We start from the raw sequence: 24,713 nt of genomic DNA on the forward strand, positions 1-24,713 counted from the left end.
CCATTTGGAAATGGTTCTCTTTCAACTACATCAGAGGTTGAATAATATGCTAAGAAATCACTAGGTACTACTCTGAGGGGTTTGGAAATAAATAAATGGAGATTCCTGGGAGGACGGGATTAAGATAGTGGGAGAGAAGGACTGGAGCTCAACTTCTCTCCTAAAAACTACAAAATGCACAACTAAAGACTGAGCACTCTTCACCCAAATGGACCGGAAACCTTAACAAAGCTATCCTACTCTAGAAGAAAAAGAGGAGGCCACATCAAGAGGTAGGAGGGGCGATTTCGTGATACAAACAACCCCATACCTCCTGGGTGGGAAGCTCCACAGACTGGAAACTAACTGGTTCACAGAGACTCACCTACAGGAGTGAGAGTTCTGAGCCACACATCAAACTCTCACGTGTGGGGATCACAGGGAGAAAGAGCCCCTCAGCATCTGGCACTGAAGGCCAGTGGGGCTTGTGCACAAGAGCTCCACGGGACTGGGGGAAACAGAGACCCCATTCTTAAAAGGCGCACATGGACTTTCATGTGCACTGGGTCCCAGGGCAAAGCAAAGTCTCCATGGGAATCTGGGTCAAACCTGACCGCAGTTCTTGAAGGACATCCTGGGAAAATAAGGGTGAACGTGGCTTGGTGTGAGGGAAGGACATTGAAAGCAAAGCTCTCGGGAATATTCAGCAGCTGGGCCTTTCTCTGGAGGTGGCCATTTTGGGAAAACCTGGCCCCACCCATCAGTCAGCTGAGCAGCCCCAGGGGAAACCACAACCCAGGTGGGATCACAGCCCCGCCCCTCAGTAAACAGGCTACCTAAAAGCCCCTCAGGCACACAGCCACCTCTAATCCCATCCAGAGACTAAGCCCCACCCACCAGAGGGATTAGAATCAGCTCCGCCTACCAGTGGGCAGGCATCAGCCCCTCCCATCAGGAAGCCTACAGCAAGCCCCCCCATACCAACTTCAGCCACAGGAGGGCAGATATCAGAAGTAAGAGAGGCTGCAACTCTATTATCTGTAAAAAGGTCACCACACCAAAAACCTATAAAAATGAAAAGACAGAGGACTATAACTCAGATGAGGGAGAAAGGAAAAACCCCAGAAAAACAGCTAAGTGATGAGGAGATTCTCAGCCTCCAGGAGAAAGAGTTTAGACTGTTGATGCTGAAGATGATGCAAGACATTGGAAATAAACTGGAGGCAAAGATGGATAACTTACAGGAAACACTGACCAAAGAGATACAAGATATCAAACTTAAACAAGAAGAGATGCAAAATACACAACTGAAATAAAAAATTCGCTAGAAGCAGCCAGCAGCAGAATACAGGAGGCAGAAGAACAAATAAGCGAGGTGGAGGACAGATTAGTGGAAACTATGGATGCAGAACAGAAAAGAGAAAAAAGATTGAGAACAAATGAAGAGAGTCTCAGAGAACTCTGGGACAACGTGAAACACACCAACATCTGTATTATAGGGGTGCCAGAAAGAGAAGAGAGAGAGAAGGGGACAGAAAAAATATTCCAAGAGATAATAGCCGAAAACTTCCCTAGCATGGGAAAGGAACCACTCACTCAAATCCAGGAAGCACAACGAGTACCATACAAAATAAACCCAAGGAGGAACACCCTGAGACACATATTTTTTTTTTTTTTGTCTTTTTGCTATTTCTTGGGCCGCTTCCGCAGCATATGGAGGTTCCCAGGCTAGGGGTCCAATCGGAGCTGTAGTCACCGGCCTACGCCAGAGCCACAGCAACGCGGGATCCGAGCCGCGTCTGCAAGCTACACCACAGCTCACGGCAACGCCGGATCCTTAACCCACTGAGCAAGGGCAGGGACCGAACCCGCAACCTCATGGTTCCTAGTCGGATTCGTTAACCACTGCGCCACGACGGGAACTCCCTGAGACACATATTAATCAAACTGACCAAAATGAAAGACAAAGAGAAAATCTTGAAAGCAGCTAGGGAAAAGAAACAAATAACATACAAGGGAACCCCAATAAGGTTATTGGCAGATTTCTCAACAGAAACTCTGCAGGCCAGAAGGGAATGGCATGATATACTTCACGTGATGAAAGGAAAAAACCTCCAACCAAGATTACTCTACCCAGCAAGGCTCTCATTCAGATTTGAAGGAGGAATCAAAACCTTCTCAGATAAGCAAAAGCTGAGAATTCAGCAACACTAAACCAGCCTTACAGCAAATACTAAAGGAACTTCTATAGGCAGAAAAGAACAAAAGAAGAAGGAAAGAAAAAAGAGCAGCAAAAACAAATCCAAAGTAATTAATAAAATGGCAATAAGAGCATACATATCAATAATTACCTTAAATGTGAATGGACTAAATGCCCCAACCAAAAGACATAGACTGGCTGAATGGATACAAAAACAAGACCCGTATATATGCTGTCTTCAAGAGACCCACTTCACTTCTAGGGACACATACAAGTTGAAAGTGAGAGGATGGAAGAAAATATTTCATGCAAATGGGGATCAAAAGAAAGCTGGAGTAGCAATACTCATATCAGACAAAATAGACTTTAAAATGAAGACTATTTTAAGGGACAAGGAAGGACATTACATAATGATCAAAGGATCAATCCAAGAAGAAGATACAACAATTTTAAATATCTACGCACCCAACACAGGTTCACCACAATATGTAAGGCATATTAAAGGAGAAATCGACAATAACACAATCATAGTGGGGGACTTTAACACCCCACTTACAGCAATGGAGAGATCAATCAGACAGAAAATCAATAAGGAAACACAGGCCCTGAATGAAGCATTAAACCAGATGGACTTAATAGATATTTATAGGGCATTTCATCCAAAAGCAACAGAATACACATTCTTCTCAAGTGCACATGGAACATTCTCTAAGATTGATCACATCCTGGACTACAAATCCAACCTTGGTAACTTTAAGAAAATTGAAATCATATCAAGCATCTTTTCCGACCACAACACTATATGACTGGAAATCAACAACAAGAAAAAAACTGCAATAAACACAAACACGTGGAGACTTAACAACATTCTACTAAACAACCAATGGATCACTGAAGAAATCAAAGAGGAAATTAAAAAATACCTGGTAGCAAATGACAACGAAGATACGACACTCCAAAACCTATGGGGTGCAGCAAAAGCTGTTCTAAGAGGAAAGTTTATAGCAATACAAGCCCACCTCAGGAAACAAGAAAAAGCTCAAGTAAGCAAGCTAACTTTACATCTAAAGCAGCTCAAGAGAGAACAACAGACAAGACCTAAAGTTAGTAGAAGGAAAGAAATCATAAAGATCAGAGCAGAAATCAATGAAATAGAAACAAAGAAAACCATAGAAAATATCAATGAAGCAAAAAGCTGGTTCTTTGAAAAGATCAACAAAATTGATAAACCCCTAGCCAGCATTCTCAAGCAAAAAAGAGAGAGGACTCAAATCCATAAAATTAGAAATGAAAATGAAGTAACAACGGACACCACAGAAATACAAAGGATCATAAGAGACTACTATAGGCAACTATATGCCAATAAAACGGAAAACCTAGAAGAAATGGACAAATTCTTAGAAAAGTACAATCTTCCAAGACTAAACCAAGATGAAAGAGAAAGGATGAATGGACCCATCACAAGAACTGAAACTGAAACTGTGATTAAAAAACTTCCGACGAACAAAAGTCCAGGACCAGATGGCTTCACAGGCAAATTCTATTAGAGAAGAGCTAACACCTCTCCTTCTGAAACTATTTCAAAAAATTGCAGAGGAAGGGATACTCCCAAACTCATTCTATGAGGCCACCATCACCCTGGTACCAAAACCAGACAAAGATACCACAAAAAAACACAACTACAGGCCAATTTCACTGATGAACATAGATGCAAAAATCCTCAACAAAATACTAGCAAACCACATTAAACAATACATTAAAAGGATTGTACATCATGATCAAGGGGGATTTATCCCAGGGATGCAAGGGTTCTTCAATATCCGCAAATCCATCAGTGTGATACACCACATTCACAAACTGAAGACCATATGATCCTCTCAATAGATGTGGAAAAAGCCTTTGACAAAATCCAACACCGATTTCTGATAAAAACCCTTCAGAAAGTGGGCATGCATAGAGGGAACCTACCTCAACATGATAAAGGCCATATATGACAAACCCACAGCAAACATCATTCTCAGTGGTGAAAAGCTGAAAGAATTCCCGGTGAGATCAGGAATAAGACAAGGATATCTGCTCTCACCACTACTCTTCAACATAGTTCTGGAAGTCCTAGCCACAGCAATCAGAGAAGTAAAAGAAATAAAAGGAATTCAAATTGGAAAGGAAGAAGTAAAACTATCCCTATTTGCAGATGACATGATACTATACCTAGAGAATCCTAAAGACTCTACCAGAAAACTGTTAGAGCTCATCCACGACTTTGGCAAAGTCACAGGATACAAAATCAATACACAGAAATCGAAGGCATTTCTATACACTAACAATGAAAGAGCAGAAAAACAAATTAGGGAAGCAATCCCGTTTACCATTACATCCAAAAGAATAAAATACCTAGGAGTAAACCTACCTAAAGAGATAAAAGACCTGTACTCTGAAAACTATAAGACACTGATGAAAGAAATCCAAGATAACACAAATAGATGGAAAGATATACCATGTTCGTGGACTGGAAGAGTTAATATTATCAAAATGACTATACTACCTAAGACAATCTACAGATTCAATGCAATCCCTATCAAACTACCAAGGACATTTTTCACAGAACTCGAACAAAATATTTTAAAATTTGTTTGGAAGCACAAAAGACCCAGAATAGCCAAAGACATCCTGAAAAAGAAAACCGGAGCTGGAGGAATCAGGCTCCTGGACTTCAGACTATACTACAAAGAAACAATCATCAAAACCTCATGGTACTGGCACAAAGACGGAAATATAGATCAGTGGAACAGGATAGAAAGCCCAGAATTAAACCCACGCACCTACAGCCAACTCATCTATGACAAAGGAGGCAAGACTATACAATGGAGAAAGGACAGCTTGTTCAATAAGTGGTGCTGGGAAAACTGGAAAGCCACATGGAAAAGAATGAAAGGAGAACACTCCCTAACACCATACACAAAAATAAACTCCAAATGGATCAAAGACCTAGATATAAGACCAGACACTATAAAACTCTTAGAGGAAAACGTAGGCCAAACACTCTCCAACATAAATGACAGCAACATCTTCTCAGATCCACCTCTCAGAGTATTGACAACAAAACCAAAAATAAACAAATGGGACCTACTCAAACTTCAAAGTGTCTGCACAGCAAAGGAAACCCTAAACAACACGAAAAGACAACCCACAGAATGGGAGAAAATCTTTGCCAGTGAATCCACTGACAAGGGATTAAGCTCCCAAATTTATAAACAACTTCTGCAGCTCCATACCAAAAAAACAAATAAGCCTATCAAAAAATGGGCAGAAGACCTAAACAGACAGTTCTCCAAAGAAGACATACAGATGGCCGAGAAACACATGAAAGGATGTTCAACACCACTCATTATTAGAGAAACGCAAATCAAAACCACCATAAGGTACCACCTTACACCAGCCAGTATGGCCATCATCCAAAAGTCTACAAACAAGAAGTGCCGGAGAGGGTGTGGAGAAAAAGGAGCCATATTACACCACTGGTGGGAGTGTACATTGGTGCAACCACTGTGGAAGGCAGTATGGCGATTCCTCAGAAAACTAAACATAGAGCTACCATTGGATGCAGCAATCCCACTCCTGGGCATCTACCCAGAGAAAACCATGACTCACAAAGACACATGTACTCCGATGGTCACTGCAGCACTATTTGCAATAGCCAAGACATGGAAACAACCTAAATGTCCACCGACAGAGGCGTGGATCAAGAAGATGTGGTACAGATACACAAGGGAATATTACTCGGCCATTACAAAGAAGGAAATATCTGCATTTTTAGCAACATGGATGGACCTAGAAACTATCATGCTAAGTGAAGTCAGCCATACAATGAGACACCAACATCAAATGCTTTCACTGACATGTGGAATCTGAAAAAAAGGACAGACGGAACTTCTTTGCAGAACAGATGCTGACTCACAGACACTGGAAAACTTATGGTCTCCGGAGGAGACAGTTTGGGGGGTGGGGGGATGTGCTTGGGCTGTGGGATGGAAATCCGGTGACATCAGATTGTTATGATCATTATACAACTACAGATGTGATCAATTCATTTGAGTAATGAAAAAAAAAAAAACCTAAAAAAAAAAAACAAAAAACCAAAAGAACAGGACTCTGACAAACCTAAGTGAAGACACTCTTTTGTCCCGAGCAGGTCGAGCTGAAGGTGGCCCCAGAGCGAATGACCTCTTACCTCTGCCGTGACCGAACCCAGGGCCGAGCTGCCCCAGGAGGACCCACTGGTCAGCGTAAAGCTTTGTGGCCCAGAAGGCTGCTTCTTAAATAAATCCAAGGGCACAGTCGTCATCGCCAACAGACCTAGAGAGACAGGGGACAGGCAGGGACACATTGGGTGTCTCCAAGGGGACCACAAGGTGGGACGGCCAGTGATCTGGTGCAACCGGAACCAGCTCCTGACTCGCATTGCTCTTGCTGGGAACATTTTAGAAACCAGGAGGTCAAAAGAGACACAGGGAGGCTGTGGAATGTTCCAGATCAACAGAGGCTACAGAGAGAGGATGATGAGAGGCAAGGTCTGACGTACACTGGCTAGAAACTACTGCTTTGAAGGACATCAGGGGTCAGGCGATGGAAACTGGAATCTAGAAGGGAGATTAAAAAGGCAGATCGGCTAAGCTGCAAACTGGCTGTGGGCAAGAAAGACAAGGTCCCTATTCTTAGGATCTGGGCACTCAAACATTCGGGGTGGTGCCCCCAGAACGGATGAGACAAAGTGCGGTCCCGCCCTGCATGCAGATCACACGCCTCTTGGAAGGTCAGCTCTCATCCCAGGAGCATCCACGTTACAGACCCAAGGAGGCCACCCCAGAATTCCTGCTCATAGCGGGGACTCTGAGTTGCTTCTTCCTGTGTCTTTGTAACTTCGGGAGATACCCTGACAGCTTGGTTTCACAGCTGAATAAGCCAGGCAAGGGTCACCACTCCCAACTTTGGTATGTACTCAGAGATTCTAAAAAAACGAATAAAGATCGAAATTATTAATTTACACCCACGCACACCCAGGCCCATGAGCTGTCTTTTACATCTAATCGTTGCTTTCTTGTATCTACAGTGTGGCTCCATGTTAAGCTGCTGTGGCTTTAGTTTATAATGAAAAGTCAGGTGTGATTCATGGAGACAGAAAGCAGAAGTTGGGGGGGGCAGGGGGGGGTGTTTAATGGGGCCAGAGTTTCAGTTCTGTGAGATGAGAAGGATCCTGGAGATGTCACAGACGCAGCCTAGACCCCACGTTGCTGCGGCTCTGGCGTAGGCTGGCGGCAATAGCTCCGATTCGACCCCTAACCTGGGAATCTCCATATGCCGCGGGTGTGGCCCTAGAAAAGACAAAAAGCCAAAAAAAAAAAAAAAATCTAAGAAACAAACAAAAAATCCACAACAAGGTCTAGAAGGCTAAGAGAGATGAGAACTGCTTCTCAAAGCCAAGAACTGTTGAATAAAAGATTTGGATTTTTTTTTTTAAGAAAAAAGGAACCAGTTGAATACATGCATGACCTTGCAAAACGTATGGCCTTGCTATGACCAGAGAGGACATTCAACCAAACATTCCCTTGGGAAGACCGGGGTGGCTTCAGGGGAGGGGCTGACCCCTCAACTGGGTCTCCTGCCCTCCCTGCCCTGAGGCCCTGGTCAGGGCCGCTGGGTGACCCTCGCAGAGGGCAGGGCCTACCTGTTGAACACCTGCCTTCTGAGGACGGCCCATCCTCTGAAATCTGCAGGTGCAATTCCCTCGACTTGGCGTTCAATTCACTGTGGGAAGAAAGAAAGGCTATGAAGCCTTAAAAACACTTGACTATTTTTTTTTTTTTGAAATAGTGTTGGTTTTCTGATTATTGAAAGGAATGCAAATCACTGCCAATATTTAAGAAGTGGCAGCGACACATATAACCAAAATACAAAGTCATCTGCAACTTGACTACCCAGAAATAGTAACTGTGATTATTTGGTGATTAGTCTCCAAGGATTATGTGATGGAACTTCCTGGATGACAACGGAAAGGCTCTGGAGAGCTGCTACCAAATTCGGGGGCCACTGGCCACATAGAGCCGTTGACAATTTGAAATGTGGCCAGTACGAACTGAGGAACGGAGTTTAATTTTAATTTCACTTCATTGAAATTTTAAGAGCTCCATGTGGCTGACAGTTACTGTGTTGAAAGATATTGCCATATAAGGTATAATTATATATTTGAAAACAAATTTAGAACATAATATACCTCCTGCCTCCTTCATAACCTAGTTTTTTCACTTACGATATCATGGACATCTTTCCATGTCAATAACCACAGAGCAACATCCTTTTCAACAGGTGTCTAGTATTCCACTCCCCGGCCTGATGAGATTTTATTCAGGCGATTCCTTCATAACCAACCCTCTATAATGGTTTTTTTCCAATATTTCATATTTATAAACAAGCTGAGATAAACATCCTCATATGTACACATTATGTGATTGTTTCTTTAGGAAAAAAAGCAGTTGCCAGTCAAAAAGCATATGCATGTTAGAGGTTTGCTTTTCTTCATATATATTGATGACTTTTGGAATGATCATTCCAACATGTACTTCCACTGATCAGTCTCACTTTAACAAGCTATAAGGTGAAAAACAAGCTCTTTTGTTTACGTTTGCATTACTTTATTTCTGAGATGGAACCTCCCTTAAGACATTTCTAGCTATCTATAGCTCCTACTTTTGTAATTCTAGTTCAGCGATTTTGCCCAGTTTTCTAAGAGACTGCTCATGTTTTCATTAATAATTTATAAAAGCTCTTCATATTACACATGGAATTCTGTTGCTTTTCTAATTACTTTTTTTTTTTTTTTTGGTCTTTTGTCCTTTTAGGGCCACACTCGCAGCATATGGAGGTTCCCAGGCTAGGGGGCCAGTCAGAACCGTTGCCACCAGCCTATACCACAGCCACAGCAACGTGGGATCCGAGCCACATCTGCGACCTACATCATAGCTCACAGCAATGCCGGATCCTTAACCCACTGAGCAAGGCCAGGGATCGAACCCGCAACCTCATGGTTCCTAGTCAGATTCATTTCCATTGCACCACGACAGGAACTCCCTCTAATTACTTAAGTACCAGAAACTGATTGATTTCTACATTTTTGTAGCCACCTACTTTACTGAAATATTATTTATATTAGTTTTTAGATATTATTTCTATTCTATATCCATTATTTCTAATAGTTTTAATTGATTGTCTTAAGCAGTCTAGATATGCAATAATATCATCTCTAAGTAACGATTAGTTTTGCCTCTTCCTTTCCAGTACTTACGTATTATTTCTCTTTCTTATCTAATTGCATTAACCAGTACTTCTGGAACAAAACAGTGGGTATCCTTCTCTTGACTTTAATGGGAATGATTCTAGTATTTATCATTTTCAGTGATTTTTTAAAACAAATCTTATTAAAGAAATGACCATAAATCTTGTTCTAATTAAGTTTTTAAAATTAGAAATGGGGAGTTCCTGTCATGGCTCAGCAGGTTAAGAACCCAACTAGTAGCCATGAAGATGCAGGTTTGATCCCTGGCCTTGCTCAATGGGTTAAGAATCTGGCGTCACAGTGAGCTGTGGTGTAGGTCACAGATGTAGCTCAGATCTGGCGTTGCTGTGGCTGTGGTGTAGGCCAGTGGCTACAGCTCCGATTTGACCCCTAGCTTGGGAACATCCATATGTCACAAGTGCAGCCCTAAAAAAAAAAAAAAGAAAGAAAAGAAATGGGCATTTATGTCACTGAATATCTTCTGGGCATATATAGAGATAATACATTTGTTTTCTCCTTTAATCTAGTGACACGGATTTCTTTAATAGATCTCCTCATATTAAACCATCCTTGCATTCTTGGCATGAACTCAGTCAGTCTCGGTGTATTGTTTTTTAATGTGCCACTGGATTCTATGTGATAATACCTCAGTCAGAATTCCTACATCATAATTTATAAGTGGTCTCTACCCTTCCCTTTTCCCATTCTCTTGATCAGATTTTAGTATCAATCAGACATCGTCAGAATTGGAGTTCCTGTTAGGGCTCAGCAGTAACCAACCCGACTAGTATCCATGAGGACTTGGGTTTGATTCCTGGCCTTGCTTTGTGGGTTAAGGATCCAGCGTCGCCATGAGCTATGGTGTAGGTTGCAGATGCAGCTTGAATCCTGCATTGTTGTGGTGTGGCGTAGGCCGGCAGCTGCAGCTCCAATGCAACCCTTAGCCTGAGCCCTTCCATACAATGTGGGTGCAGCCCTAAAAAGACAAAAAAGAAAAAGAAAGAAAGAAAGAAAGAAATTTCCTTCTGTTCTGCTCCAGATGGTGTTTCTAGAGCAAGCAGGAGGCCCAACAACAGCTCTCTCTTGCCAGAGCAGGGCATGGGGACTTAGGGGAGGAGGGATCGAAGTTAAGGGGTGCCTTCGAAAAGAAACCCGCGTATGTAAGTTACTGCAGATGCTTAGCACACTTCTCTTCCTTCCTTCTTTCTTTCTCTCCTTCCCTCCCTCCCTTCTTTCACTGTGAACAACACTGCAAAATAGTTTTAGAACGTGGCAGCCCGGGGGGTGCGGCCGTGGAACCCCGAGCTCCCGGAAACCAACGGTACGCACAAGGCGAATTCTTCATCCCAGGTGAGGGTCGTGGTGGTTCTGCAGAGGGCGCTGGAGAACTTCTGAGCGGGGTCGTTCAGCTGAACTATGCACACCGGGCGAATGCTGCCTGTAATCACACAGAGTCGCACCATTTGGGCTTTAGTCTTGTTTTCTCGGTGCATCGAGACATTTTGCACAGAAAAGAAAGGCTGATTAACTGCCTGTGGTCTTGGCTCCCCCACTTCTGAGGGTCCAGTGGGCCTTTTTTTTTTTTTTTTTTGTCTTTTTGCCTTTTCTAGGACCACACCTTTGGCATATGGAGGTTCCCAGGCTAGGGGTCGAATTGGAGCTATAGCCGCCGGCCACAGCCACAGCCACAGCCACAGCCACAGCCACGTGGGATCCGAGCCGCATCTGCAACCTACACCACAGCTCACGGCAACGCTGGATCCTTAATCCCCTGAGCAAGGCCAGGGATTGAACCCACAACCTCACGGTTCCTAGTCAGATTTGTTAACCACTGCGCCACGACGGGAACTCCCAGTGTGCCTTGCATTTGCCATTTACAAACCCTCAAAGCACTTCACCTGGGGCTAGAGAATCTACTCACTGGATATCCACAGCCTGGGCTGACCCCAAGTGCCCCTGCTCCCTCCCCCACCCCGTGAGGGACCTTCCCTGGGGGTGACGCTCCAGCAGAGATGTGGGCCCCACTTCTGACAAGGCTTGCAAAAGGTGGAGGCCACCGCTAAATCTGGGGGTACCTCAGAGAACCCGTTTCCTTGCTTACAATGTGTGTTTTTATGTCTGACTGGCTCAGTCAAAACTCTTTGAGGTATTTGATCCAGATAACGGGACATTTCAATGAACGGGTGGGTTGTGTCTGCCTCGAGGCGATGCTTGCCCCACAGCATAAAGCCATGAACGAATATACTGTGTAGTCAACCATCAATGCAGGGGAGTTCCCGCTGGGGCTCAGCCTTAACAAACTTGATCCATAAGGACAGGAGTTCAATCCCTGGCCTCGCTGAGTGGGTTAAGGATCTGGCATTGCTGTGAGCTGTGGTGTACGTTGCAGATGCAGCTCCGAGTCACCCCCTAGCCTGGGAACTCCCACATGCTGAGGGTGCGGCCCTAAAAAGTTTGAAAAAAAAAAAAAGATGAGTGGTGCACTGGCCCTTTCCTGTGTACCAGGGGGTTGGTGTTTGCTGTTGTACACACATCATCTGACACACTTTCACAGTCACTCTCAAGGGGAGACTTGGACACAGAGGGGGAGCTGCAGACAGAGGCAAAGAAGGGGCACCCTGATCCTGGCCACATGGGTCCGGGAGTCCCTCCCGGCTGCTAAGCGGCGCGGCCACTTGGTGACGTCCAAGTGTCTGTACCGAACCGTCACCCACACCCAGCCTCATGGAGGGTGGCTGTTAAGTGCGGCCTGCCTGCGCTTCTGGAACTAGAAGAAACTCCCTGCAAATAAGAATAAGCGACCCTGAAGTTCTCAGACAGTAAAAAAGGACTCACTGCTCTTCTTTGCACAGCTGAACCCCAGTGGAAAGAGGTGTCCGGTCCTAAGCTACCAGGGATGGGGGGTCTCGGCTGTCATTTTATTTATTTATTTATTTATTTATTTATTTAGTCCTTTTGCCATTTCTTGGGCCGCGGCATATGGAGGTTCCCGGGCTAGGGGTCAAATCGGAACTGTAGCCACCGGCCTACGCCAGAGCCACAGCAACTCGGGATCCGAGCCGCGTCTGCAACCTACACCACAGCTCACGGCAACGCCGGATCCTTAACCCACTGAGCAAGGGCAGGGACCGAACCCACAACCTCATGGTTCCTAGTCGGATTCGTTAACCACTGCGCCACGACGGGAACGCCTTGGCTGTCATTTAAAATCACTGAAAAAGTCATCTGTTCTGCAGCGTTTCTGCTTCCCCTCGTGGCACCCCAGGGTCCCCACATGTGGCACCTCCCCTTCCAGGGCAGCAGAGGGTGCGTGTCAGTCAGAGGTGCTCGGCGTGCATTTACAAGGTCACCGGTGGAAAAAAAAAAATCACAAGAAAAGCGGCTTCTAGACTAAAGAAAAGGGCCAGCAACAGATGTCTTTCTTCTTCCTTCAGGCTTCCCGCGTGCAAAACTGGCGCGTGGCTTCACGGGCTCGCATCCCTACCACGGAGATGCTCTTGGCTGAGAGGCACCGATCACGCCACAGACCCGACCACGGGAAGCCACAAAAGAAGGCGGGGGGGGGCAGGCAGGACCCCCCCACAAGGCACCCCTCCCCTCTGCTCCCGCTGCGACGCCACGCCCACAGCTAGTTGGGCCCCCTGCCCTCCCCTGGGAGCCCCTGCGGCAGCATCACCCACCTGAAGCACCAGGACGGCTCAGCAGGGAGGCTCGGATGTTCCTGACCAAGAGTTTGAGCTCGTGAGCCCTTGGAGGTTTGGGAGGGCAGGATTCCTGAGTAGACGGGGTGCGCTGTGGATGCTGCAGAAAGTCACACAAAGGGCAGTGACCTGGGGGGAAGGGGCAGCGGCCGCCAGGCACCTGCCACACGGGAGGAACCCTCACGAAAACCTGCAGAGGGAGCCTGGCCCCACCCCCGCCCCCGGCCTGCTCTGTTAACCACTGTCTCCTCCAAGGGGGCAGAGGGTACCGCTTGCCCACCGCCGCTTCCCACAGGAAGCAGGTGAAGCAACAGAGCGTTCAGCCGGAGAAGGCTCCCGAGAATCTGGCTGTGGGTGGCGATGGGTCCACGCCTGACCCAGCAGGTGCTGAAGACAGAGCAGGACGCCCTCTCCAGGCTGCAGGCATGCACCACCCCCTAGCACCGAGCGGGACACCAGCCAGGATGCAGAGGGCGACTTCCCACCTCCAGGCAGCTCCTCCATTCAGGTGGGGAGGAAGCAGAGGCAGGTGCTGGGCCAGCCTCCTCACCACGTCCTCAAATCAGCATCAACACATCTCCACCAGAGAGCGCCCCAAGCGCAGAGGACCCCACCTCCAGAACAGCCTCTCCAAGCTAGCTCCCCCCTCCCACCCACGGCCCTGAGTGCTCTTTTAACGGGACTCCCGAGGTACAAACGTTTGAGATCCTGGAAAGGCTTTTCGGAGGCGTCACGGATCTCTGCACAGTGACAGCCTCCCACGGGGGGCTCCTAAGCACCCATTTGACCTCAGCTTTTGGGGGAGGGCTCGCTAATGTCTCAAACAACCGTCGTATTGTTTAGGTCACCATCTAGAAAAGGCTCTTCTGAGCCAGGGGGTTGCCAGCTGCGAGCTGCAGGTCTTGGGAGGCCAAGACATAATCACAGAAGCCCTTAAAAACCAGGTCTGAGGGCACTGGGCACAGAGCAACCCCCCTGTCTGGGATGGAGAGGCCATGCTTTATCAGTTGTATATGTGTGGTGGTTAATTTTATGTGTCAACTTGACTGGACCATGGCGCACCCAGGTATGTGGGCAAACAGAATTCTGGGTTTGCTTGAGAGGATGTTTCTAATGAGATTAACGTTTAGCTCAACAGACAGACTGAAGCAAATTGTGTCCCGAATGTGGTGGGCCTTGTCTAATCAGTTGAAGTCCTGAGTAGACCAGAGAGCTGATTCTCCCCCAGAGGGAATTCTTCAAGCCTAACTGCCTTAGAGCTGGGAGATCTGTTTTCTCCTGCTTTTGGACTTGAATGGAAGCATCAGCTCTCCCAGTCCTCTAGCCTCTGCATCCTCCTGTACTTGTCAGCATCTATAACCACATGAGCCAATTCCTTACAAGAAATATCCAAATGTGTGTATGAAAAAAATTGTATATATATATAACTAGCTTATGCAATTATGGAGGCTATTATTATAGAAGATATACACACACACACACACACACACACACACACACACACACCCTATAAGTTCTGTTTCTCTCAAAAACCCTGACCAATATAATATATAGGCTATTTTGATATATAAATTGCACAAATTTATTTAAAAGTATTATTGAATTTGCGGTAGGTCTTGGAGCCTTTATTGTCAGAATCAATGAATTCTAAAAATACAGTACTATTTTGTGAAGTGTCTTACATTTTGACGTTAAAAATTTAGTCATATTCAAAACAGCCGGGTACCTCTGATCTGAACTAAACCTCCAGGACAGAATCACTGAAGGAGAGCAGCCTAGACTCTGCTCTCGCCTCTGGGAAGCCAGGCCTGACCCCCAGTCTCTCGGCGGAGCCCCACCTACCGTCCGCCCCGGGGAATCCTGCACAAACACCCACACACACCGCACTCCGCTTGTCTGCTTACTCAGCTGTTCCTGCCGCTGCAAAGGGAGAAGGAGGCCTGTTTCTTACGTTCTGACAACCCCCAATGCCCAGAGCACATCACAAAACACCCTGATCCACTGATATTAGTCCAGTGAATTAAAGGCACGTTGTCTCCAGACTCTGCACACTCACAGCTGGGGATGCCTAACAAGAACCAGAGACCAGAGCCTGCGTCAAAAAAAAATCATACTAGGGAGTTCCCTGGTGGCCTGGTGGTTAAGGATCCAATGTCACTGCTATGGTGTGGGTTGCTGCGGTGGTGCAGGTTTGGCCCGGGAATTCCTGCATGCCCCTGGCACAGCCAAAAAGACATCATATTAAAAGTTCCATTTCTTTAGGAGTTCCCGCTGTGGTGCAATGGGATTGGCAGCATCTTGGGAGTGCTGGGACGCAGGTTCCATCCCCGGCCCAGCACAGTGCATTAAGGATCCAGCGTTGCTACAGCTGCAGCTTAGGTCACAACTGTGGCTCAGATCTGATCCCTGGCTTGGGAACTCCATAGGCCACGGGGCAGCCAAAAAAAAAAGGAATCTGACTACAGCTGCTCTAGTCACTGCAGGGCACAGGTTTGATCCCCGACCCAGCACAGTGGGTTAAAGAGTGCAGGCCACAGCTGCAGCCCTGATTCAATCCCTGACCCAGGACCCTCCACACGCTGTGGGTAGGGCCGTAAAATGAAAAAAAAAAAAAGTTCTATCTTCAAATTGATTTCATGATGAACTATATAACAACAATGGATAGTCCACCATGCCACATAAAAATACGGGAAATACGCATGAAAAATAACTTTCAGGAAGATAAAAGTATTTGTTGTCATAAAAAGATGGGCTCACCCTGCTGTATACCACAGGGAACCATTTATCTAATCACTTGTGATGGGACAGGATGGAGGATAATGTGAGAGAAAGAATGGATATATGTGAATGACTGGGTCGCTTTGCTGTACAACGGAAACTGACCAAACACTGTAAATCAATTGTAATAAAAAATTTTAAAAAATAAAAATAGGAGTTCCCATCATGGCACAGCAGAAATGAATCTTAGTATCCATGAGGATGCAGGTTCGATCCCTGGCCTCACTCAGTGGGTTAAGGATCCGGTGTGGCCGTGAGCTGTGGTGTAGGTCACAGACACGGCTTGAATCTGGCATTGCTGTGGCTGTGGTGTAGGCCGGCAGCTACAGCTCTGATTGGACCCCTAGCCTGGGAACTTCCATATGCTGCGGGTGCGGCCCTAAAAAGACAAAAAATTAAAAATAAAATAAAAAATAAAATAAAATCTTGATAGATATGACACACACACACACACACAAAGGATCGGCTCGTAACTGGGAGAATGAATTCACCTCAAGCAAAAGCTTTTAGAAGTTTCGCCCATAACGATGTGAGACCAAGCCCAGGGAGGCTGCCCTGGACAAATGTCCTGAACATGAACTTGGTCAGAGGAGCAGCAGCTAATCAGGTGGTGGCGGGGGCGGGGGGGGGAAGGAGAGGGGCAGGCAGCATGGGACTGGTCCATGCAGAAGAGACAGCTTCATGTGGCCGCACTGCCCAAGGGAGACAGCCCTCCAAGAGATGGTGCTACTGGAGGCAAGGCCTGGTCACCAGGCGTCCCCCAGCCTGGGTAAAAGTCTGTGCGTCCAGGGAGCTCGCTGTATATGCCTTGGGGCAAGTTCCACTGGACCTCAATCCCGGAAGGATAAGGGCTCAGGCAGCAGGCTCTGGGTGGACAGTGAAAGTCAAGTGTGGGTTCCTGAAGAGGAGAGGCTCTGGGCGAATCAGGGTTGGACGGGCTGAGGGGTCCAGACTCCTCTTCCTTCCTTCCCGTGGGGCTTTGGAACCCTGTGCCCAGAACTCAAAGCTTCGCCCCAGGCCAGGTCATTACCCCCCAGCAAGTGATCATGCAGTCTGGCTCGACGAGGTGGGCGGAGGGCGGGGAAGGCACAGACTGTCCAAGGGAGGCAGACTGTGGTCCCTTCTGGGTCACCAAGCACCCGCAGCCCGCGAAGCAGTTTACCTGAATTTCCCTCACATCCGCAGGCTTGGTGCTCAGAACCACCGACGGGGAGGCGGAACTAACCAGGTGCTTCAAAGCATCCTTGAGACTTTCTGATACTGCATCTGTCCCAACCGCCTGGTCCTGTTGAGAGAGAAGGACATCGCCAAGTCGTCTCATAGCCAGGCAGGAGGGCAGGAAGGCGGGCACATGCACGGCTCCCCTCTGTGCCTGAGATGAAACCAACTTGCTGTCGCCGGGGCTCTGGGAGGTCAGACCAAGACAGGGGAGACACTCACCGGGTCTTATCTGGACAGAGGACCCTCTGTCCTGATTGCGGAAGTAATTCATGGTCCTTATTTTAAAAAATGACTAAAAATAAGATGCGAAAAAAGACACACACACACACAAAGACATGTACAACATAGAAACATGCTGATATTTCTGGGTACATCCTTTCAGCTATTTCCCCCAAACATACAGACATGTGTAGACATGTGGGGTTTTTTTCCTTTCTTGCATGACATTTGTTTTTTTTTTTTTAATTAAGAAGGAGTCAAGAAAATGGAAAAGCCTGGAAAGAAAGAAACCTGTGGAAGAACAAGTCAGGATGACGTATGCCACATGACAAGCTCTATAGAGCTACTGAAATTAATATCCAACAGAAAGGCATTCTCAAGTTCTAGAATGTTCACTGCACCACTATGCATGATGGTGCCATGCTGGAAACAGCCTAAGTATCTATCAGGACCTGGGGAGATATATAAATTGCGGGGCAGCCACGCCGTGGGATTCTACCGGCCATGAGCCCACACAGGGACACAGATGAATCTCATGACGTCACATTACATGAAAGACACCAACCAGAGAAAAACACACACACCACACTGCACAATTCCTTTACCTAAAGTGCCCAAGCAGGCAGAGCTGAGTGATGCTGCTCGTGGGCAGAGTTCTAAGAAGACCCTCAAAGAGCCATGTCCTGCCTAAGCCCCTCACCCGGAGGGCAGGGGGCACCTGTGACTTGCTTCCAGCCAATGGAATACGGCAAAGGTGATACAACATCAACGGTTATGTTTATACGACTCCCTCGGAGCAGACTGGAGCAAGGGACTCTCCCACTGCCCGTGAAGAAGGGGCTTCCACACGGGAGGGAGCCACAGGGCTCTGAGGAGCCGAGAGCAGCCCAGCCCACAGCCAGCAAGGAACGTCAGTCCTACAGCCGCAAGGAGCTGAGTTTTGCCCACAACCACAGGAGCCGGGAAGTGGGTCCTGAGCTCTACAGTGGACACAGCTCAGTCCAGATCATGAGGACAACCTGGGAGCCCCTGAGCGGGGGACCCAGAGAACCTGGACTGACCAACAGAAACTGAGATTAATGGGTGTTGTGTGACGCCGCGGGGTTGTGGTCATCAGTTGCCAGCATGGATACCCTTGGTGGGGGCTGCAGGGGGTCAGTGGAAGGGGCAGGGGGGCTTTTCTGGGGAGCTGACCCTGCTCGCTTGTTGACCTGGATGCGGGGCACTCAGGAAGGGTCAGTGTGTGACAGCTTCAATCAATGGATGCTCCACCATCTGTGCGCCTTTCCGCACATCTCATCTCAACTACATTTTTTGAGTGGGAGGATCTATTTTTTAAGATCACAAGTAAAAGCCTTATTTAAATATGACTTTTTTTTTTTTTTTTGAACTCAAAAACTGGATCTGGGAGTTTCCTGGTGGCCTAGTAATTAAGGATTCGGTGTCGTCACTGCTGTGGCTCGGATATGATCCCTGGCTTTGGGGGCTCTGCCAAGACCAAAAACAAAACCAAGAACAAAACAAAACACACACACACACACCGGATCTGGGCGGATGCTTGTGAACCGAACACGTCAGACCCTGCCGGCCGTGCCGGCGTCCACACCGTCATCGTGCGGTTTCGGGCAGTACGTCCCGATGCTTGGTGGCCCTGATGACATTCCTGGCTCTGTCCTCGGTGTCCCTCGTCACCTCTGGTGTAAGTGTCCCTGTTGTGTGGTTCCAGCCCATCTCCCCGCCCACCGCTCAGGGGGACGGACGCCAGAGGGACTCGGTTTTCACCAGGGCCGTGGAAAATCTATTGAAAATCTTCCAACTTGGGGGCTGGACCTGATTTCAGAACTTGGTCTGCGGTGTCCCAAGGACAACCGGTGGCCAGGCCGTGTGACAGCAAACATACGCCAAATTTTACTGAAAATCTATCCTCTGCCAGGAATCTGCGACTAATAATAACCAAGACGGCTAATATCACTTTGGGGACGGGCCAGGCTCGAGTCTATGCATTTCCACGTATTAGCTGCTCCATCCTCGCAAGCACCTTGGATGGGGCCACCCCGGTTTTACAGACGGGGGGCCGGGGCCCCCCCGGAGGAAGTAATTAGCCACGATTAACAGGAGTGGGGCCGCGCTGATAAGGGGCAGAGCCGAGCCACACCCAGGCGCTAAGGCTCCGGAGTCTGCACTTCCATCCTCTCTGCTGTCACCTTTCTCTGGGGGCAATGGGTGCGTGACATAATTACCTCCTTTTTAAACTGAGGTGAAGCCGCATATGTTTAATCACCTTCAGGCATGCATTTCAGCGGCATTTAGTACATATACGGTATTGTGCAGCCTCACCTCTAATTCCAAAATATTTCCATCACCTCCAAAAGAAGCCCCTCGCTCATTAGCAGTCACTCCCCACCCCGCCCCCCACAGCCCCTGACAACCACTAGTCTGCCTCCGGCTTCATGGATTTGCATATTCTGGATATTTCGTAGATATGGGATCATATGATATATAGTCTTTTATGTCTAGCTTCTTTCACTGACATGATATTTTCAAGGTTCAGTCTTGTTCCAGCAGGTATTAGTACTCCATTCTTCTATTATGAGGGGAGTTTTGGGAGAGTTTTGGGGGGTGTGGTCTTTTTAGGGTCTCACTAGCAGCATATGGAGGTTCCCAGGCTAGGGGTCGAATTGGAGCTGCAGCTGCCAACCTACACCACAGCCACAGCCACGCCAGGTCCAAGCTGTGTCTGCAACCTACACCTCAGCTCACAGGAGCACTGGATCCTTAACCCACTGAGCAAGGCCAGGGATCAAACCTGCGTCCTCATGGATACTAGTCAGGTTCATTACCACTGAGCCACGATGGGAACTCCCTCCATTCTTTCTCCAGCTGAATAATATTCCACTGTAAGAATGTACTTCGCCTGGCTTATCTATTTTTATCTTTTTTAACCCCCACAATTTCTCCTCACTGTACAGAGGAGGGGACCCAGGGGAAAGCTGAGCTTTGGGGTCCTCAGAGGCCAGAGTCCCTCCCATCCCAGGTCTGCAGAGCAGCTGACCTGGGGACCTTCCTTTATAGCTACGCCCCTGCCCCCACGCCTTCTTCCCATCTGCGGTCAAGAGAGTGCGTTACCCCACGGGGCCGGCTTGCTTTTATCGAATTGCTCCACTGGGAAAATCGTGCTTGTCCCTGTATGAGGGGTACCTGATGCTCAGAGACACGCCCAGGGCGCTGTGGGAAGCAAGGCGTGACGAGAATGCTCCCTATTAGATAAGAACGGGGAAGAAGAGCCACTTTACCAAAAGAAGCCCAGGATGGATAAGCAGTAACTAGAGAAACACATGAGCAGAGAGCAGGGGGCGGATAGGGCGGGAGGCAGAGGATGGAGACGAGGCTTCTGAGCACAATATTTCATGGAATTTTGAGGTGTCAGCTATGTTAATAATTTTGCACATTCAAAAAATATGGAACTCCATAAAGACGGCAGACAAGGAGTTCCCGTCATGGCGCAGTGGTTAACGAATCCGACTAGGAACCATGAGGTTGCGGGTTCGATCCCTGCCCTTGCTCAGTGGGTTAACGATCTGGCGTTGCCGTGAGCTGTGGTGTGGGTTGCAGACGCGGCTCGGATCCCGCGTTGCTGTGGCTCTGGCGTAGGCCAGTGGCCACAGCTCCGATTGGACCCCTAGCCTGGGAACCTCCATATGCCACGGGAGCAGCCCAAGAAATGGCAAAAAGACAAAAAAAAAAAAAAAAAGACGGCAGGCAAGGCCTAGAATGCCACTAACAGAAGCGAATGCTTAGATCTGCTTGCATGAACGTACATCAAGTTGGTGGCACATCCACCCAGAGGGAAACACTTAATTGGAGTAGTTTTGGAAGACAGACTCAGGGCCCCCTCGGTGGGATACCCTCTGCTATGAAGACGGGGGAAGCGACCTTGCACTTTGGTGGGTTTGATGTCGGGGTGGGGGAGCAGTTTACAAAACATTGTGTGTCTACTGTAGGCCTGAAATAGCAATGCCATGTGGGGGAAGGCGCTACAAACACGGGAGAGCAGGAGAAGATAAACCAGCGGCCAGGGAAACACTTAATGCAATTACTTCACAGAACCAGCTGGTCAGGCAAAGCGTATTCCAATTCGGAAACACTTTCCACGTATTCACGTGAAGAGAATTATAGACTTCTTAGTCTGTTTTAAAAACCTGCCTACGTCTCTCTCAAGGCATGCACAGTTGAAGTCTTTATGACAAGTTGTCACATTCACACACTTCCACTGCGGTGATGGCGCTGCAGCTGAACAAGAGCCCGAAGTGGGGTAACATTTCAAGGAACGATCAGAAAAGCCACTGCAAAGGAGTAACCGTAATCTCTGCCTTTGGTGCAGCTGCTTCTCACCATTCTTCTAGCAACGGAAAGTGACGGCTGCCAGGTGACTTCGCACACCTCCTCCTGTTCCCAGATTCACTTCTTCAAACACCCAAAGCCACCTTCAGATCCGAAACAGCTTTGCAAAAGGAGGCGGTGCCTTTGCACCTGTGGCCCCTGGGCGCCAGCCTTTGGACTCAGCTGGAGCCACAGGTGAGGCGCCCTCAGGGTGAAGGGGAGGGTCTGATGGTCATGGGTGATTGACCGTCCAAGAAAACCTAGGTTCCATCACACGATGGTTCTCAGCCTCAGCTGCCCACAAGCGCTTTAAAAAAGGCCAATTAGGAGTTCCCGTTGTGGCGCAGTGGAAATGAATCCGACTAGGAACCATGAGGTTGCGGGTTTGATCCCTGGGCTCGCTCAGTGGATTAAGGATCTGGCGTTGCCCTGAGCTGTGGTGTAGATTGCAGATGCGGCTCGGATCCGGCGTTGCTGTGGCTGTGGTGTAGGCCAGCGGCTGTAGCTCCGATTGGACCCCTAGCCTGGGAACTTCCATATGCTGCGGGTGTGGCCCTTAAAAAAAAAAAAAAAGTCCAATTAAACCCATACAGGGCGGGGAGCAGGCAGGGTTCAGGACGTTTAAAAGCTGCTCCACAATTGCAGGTGCAGCCCAAGGGAGAGCCTGGGATTAAATCCGTGGAAGCCCCGCCCCCATTCTGCCCCGCCCATTTCCTAGGCTCCCTCATCAGAGATGCACCAATCAGAGGCTCTGTTACCAGAGCAGGGGTTCCCGACGTGCCCACGTTTGCACACCACAGGGAGGAGGAACCTGAGAAGCCCAGGGACTGACCTCCCCCGGGGCTTTGGGCTGGATGCTGACGGCCATCTCTGGGGCGCTGATGAAGGACCACTTGATCTGAATGTCCTCTCGCTTCTCCTTCATGTGGAGCTCCAGCTGTTTAAAAAAAAAAAAAAAATCATTGGAGGGCTGCTCTCTCCATCAGGTGCACCTACGTGTTCATTTCTTTTCCTAGACCGTTACTGATCCCCGCTTGGCAGACCGTGTGCTTCCCAGACCGAGAGGAGAGCCGCGATCGGCCTCCCCCTCACTGTCCCGCACCTGCCTGGCTGGCGGCCTCCTCTGCCTCGGCCTCCCACCTGGAGAGGACCCCTCAGGGTGGAGGCGGAAGGCCGGATGCCACAGAACCCTGTGGCCTCTGGAACGTCGACGCCTCTGCTTTGCAGCTCTTTTCTGAGCGGACCACCCAGGCATAAAGGACGTGGAGGGACAAAGAGAAGGGAGCCGGGCGCCCCCTCCAGCCCCACCTGCTCACAGTCCCCTGGGTGGTGTGCCGACCAGGTCGGCATCTTATCCTCTCTGGCCTGGGCCGCTGCATGACCTCCACCTGGCCCCTGACCTCTCCCAGTGCCCCATCCAACCCTACCCATCCCTCGTGGCAGCATAACGCTGTCCCCCCAACAGACGTCCACGCTCCAACCTTCGTGGGACGACATTACCTCCCGCAGCAAATGGGACTCGGCAGGTGTAACTAGGGTAAGGGCTTGAGGCCGAGAGACAATCCTGGGTTGTCCCAGGAGCCGCGGGGAGCCCGTGAAAAGGAGGGGAGGCAGAAGGGCATGCCATCTCCATGTGAAGAGGGAGGAGGATGCCAGGAGCCCGGAATAAGCCGCCTCCAGAAGCTGGGACCCGCCCACAGCCAGCGGGATCGGACCCTCAGTCCCACGGCCCTCAGGAGCTGAGTTCAACAATGGGTGAGCAAGGAAACGGAGGCTCCCCCAGAGCATCCAGGCTTTTCACCTGGGTGGGACATCGGCCCTCCAGAAAGAGAACCTGCGAAGTATGTGCTGTTTGGGGCTAAGTGTGCGGCCGTTTGTTTCAGCAGCCACAGCGAACGCAGCCAGCAGCCCGACTTCGTCAGCGGGAAGCTCCTTCCAAAGCCCAAATCTGGACCCCTCCCGTCTCCATGCCGCCCCGCAGTCCCAGGGAAGGGATGGACATAACAGCTTCAGGTTCCTTTTCTGAATAGGCAGGATGCTCACTCATGCTGGCAACCCCATCTGAGAAAAGGTACGTCCCTTGCCCTGTAGCTTTGGGTGACTCGTGTGAAAGTGCCCTTTAATTTCACTGCCACGGTCCCCGAGTGGCACCCACCAGGTGGAGGTGAGGGGGGCAGCTGCTGGCCTCTCTGCGCCTTTTATCTGAGAAAAAGCAGAGGAAGACAATGCCTCCTGCCTTGAGCATGAATAATTGACCGACCTCTAGCAGCTGCCTCTGCTCTGAGAGGTAGGTACCCACAGGCTGCTTTTAGACTGGGTTAAGAGATCAAAGACACAACTCTGCTACTTGTGTCTGAGCCGCGTCAAATGCACACAAGCCGCATGTCAGAAACTACATTTTCTTGGTGGATGTTTGTCGTCTTTGCTGGAGTCACCCCATCCCGAAACCTGGGTCATGTTGGGTATGCACGTCCCAGACTTTAAAATTATCTTCTCGAGTTCCCATTGTGGCGCAGCGGAATCAAGTCTGACTAGGAAGCATTGAGGTTGCAGGTTCGATCCCTGGCCTTGCTCAGTGGGTTAAGGATCTGGCATTGCCATGAGGTGTGGTGCAGGTCGCAGATGTGGCTCGGATCTGGTGTTGCTGTGGCTGTGGTGTAAGCTGGCAGCTGTAGCTCCAATTCGACCCCTAGCCTAGGAACCTCCATATGCCATGGGTGCGGCCCTAAAAAGCAAAAAAAGAAAAATAAATAAAATTATCTTCCAATCATGTTCTCCAAAAAATTGAAAAGCACAGGAGGGCTTTAACATCTAATGAGCTCATGAGGTCCACTGACACTCCCCGATTCCCTCCTCTCGGAAAGGGTTTTGAGAAAAAGCCATTTAGGCAGCCAGAAATTTCTGT

At 48.6% G+C, this 24,713-nt stretch overlaps 1 protein-coding gene across 2 annotated transcripts in view; it reads right to left on the minus strand.

Moving 5' to 3' along the window:
* The window catches only part of C2CD2 (C2 calcium dependent domain containing 2), a 65,043-nt gene that overhangs the window by 17,784 nt on the left and 22,546 nt on the right, over window positions 1-24,713 (minus strand). For both annotated transcript variants that reach the window (XM_047797068.1, XM_047797077.1), the window contains exons 4-9: window positions 22,641-22,745; window positions 17,151-17,273; window positions 13,190-13,310; window positions 10,839-10,947; window positions 7,905-7,984; window positions 6,411-6,535 (exon numbers count right to left, since the gene is read on the minus strand). In XM_047797068.1, the coding sequence (XP_047653024.1) occupies window positions 6,411-6,535; window positions 7,905-7,984; window positions 10,839-10,947; window positions 13,190-13,310; window positions 17,151-17,273; window positions 22,641-22,745 (663 nt within the window). The remainder of the gene's footprint in view (window positions 1-6,410; window positions 6,536-7,904; window positions 7,985-10,838; window positions 10,948-13,189; window positions 13,311-17,150; window positions 17,274-22,640; window positions 22,746-24,713) is intronic.

This window comes from Phacochoerus africanus, chromosome 1 (assembly GCF_016906955.1).
Source record: "Phacochoerus africanus isolate WHEZ1 chromosome 1, ROS_Pafr_v1, whole genome shotgun sequence".
Taxonomy (NCBI): Eukaryota; Metazoa; Chordata; class Mammalia; order Artiodactyla; family Suidae; genus Phacochoerus; species Phacochoerus africanus.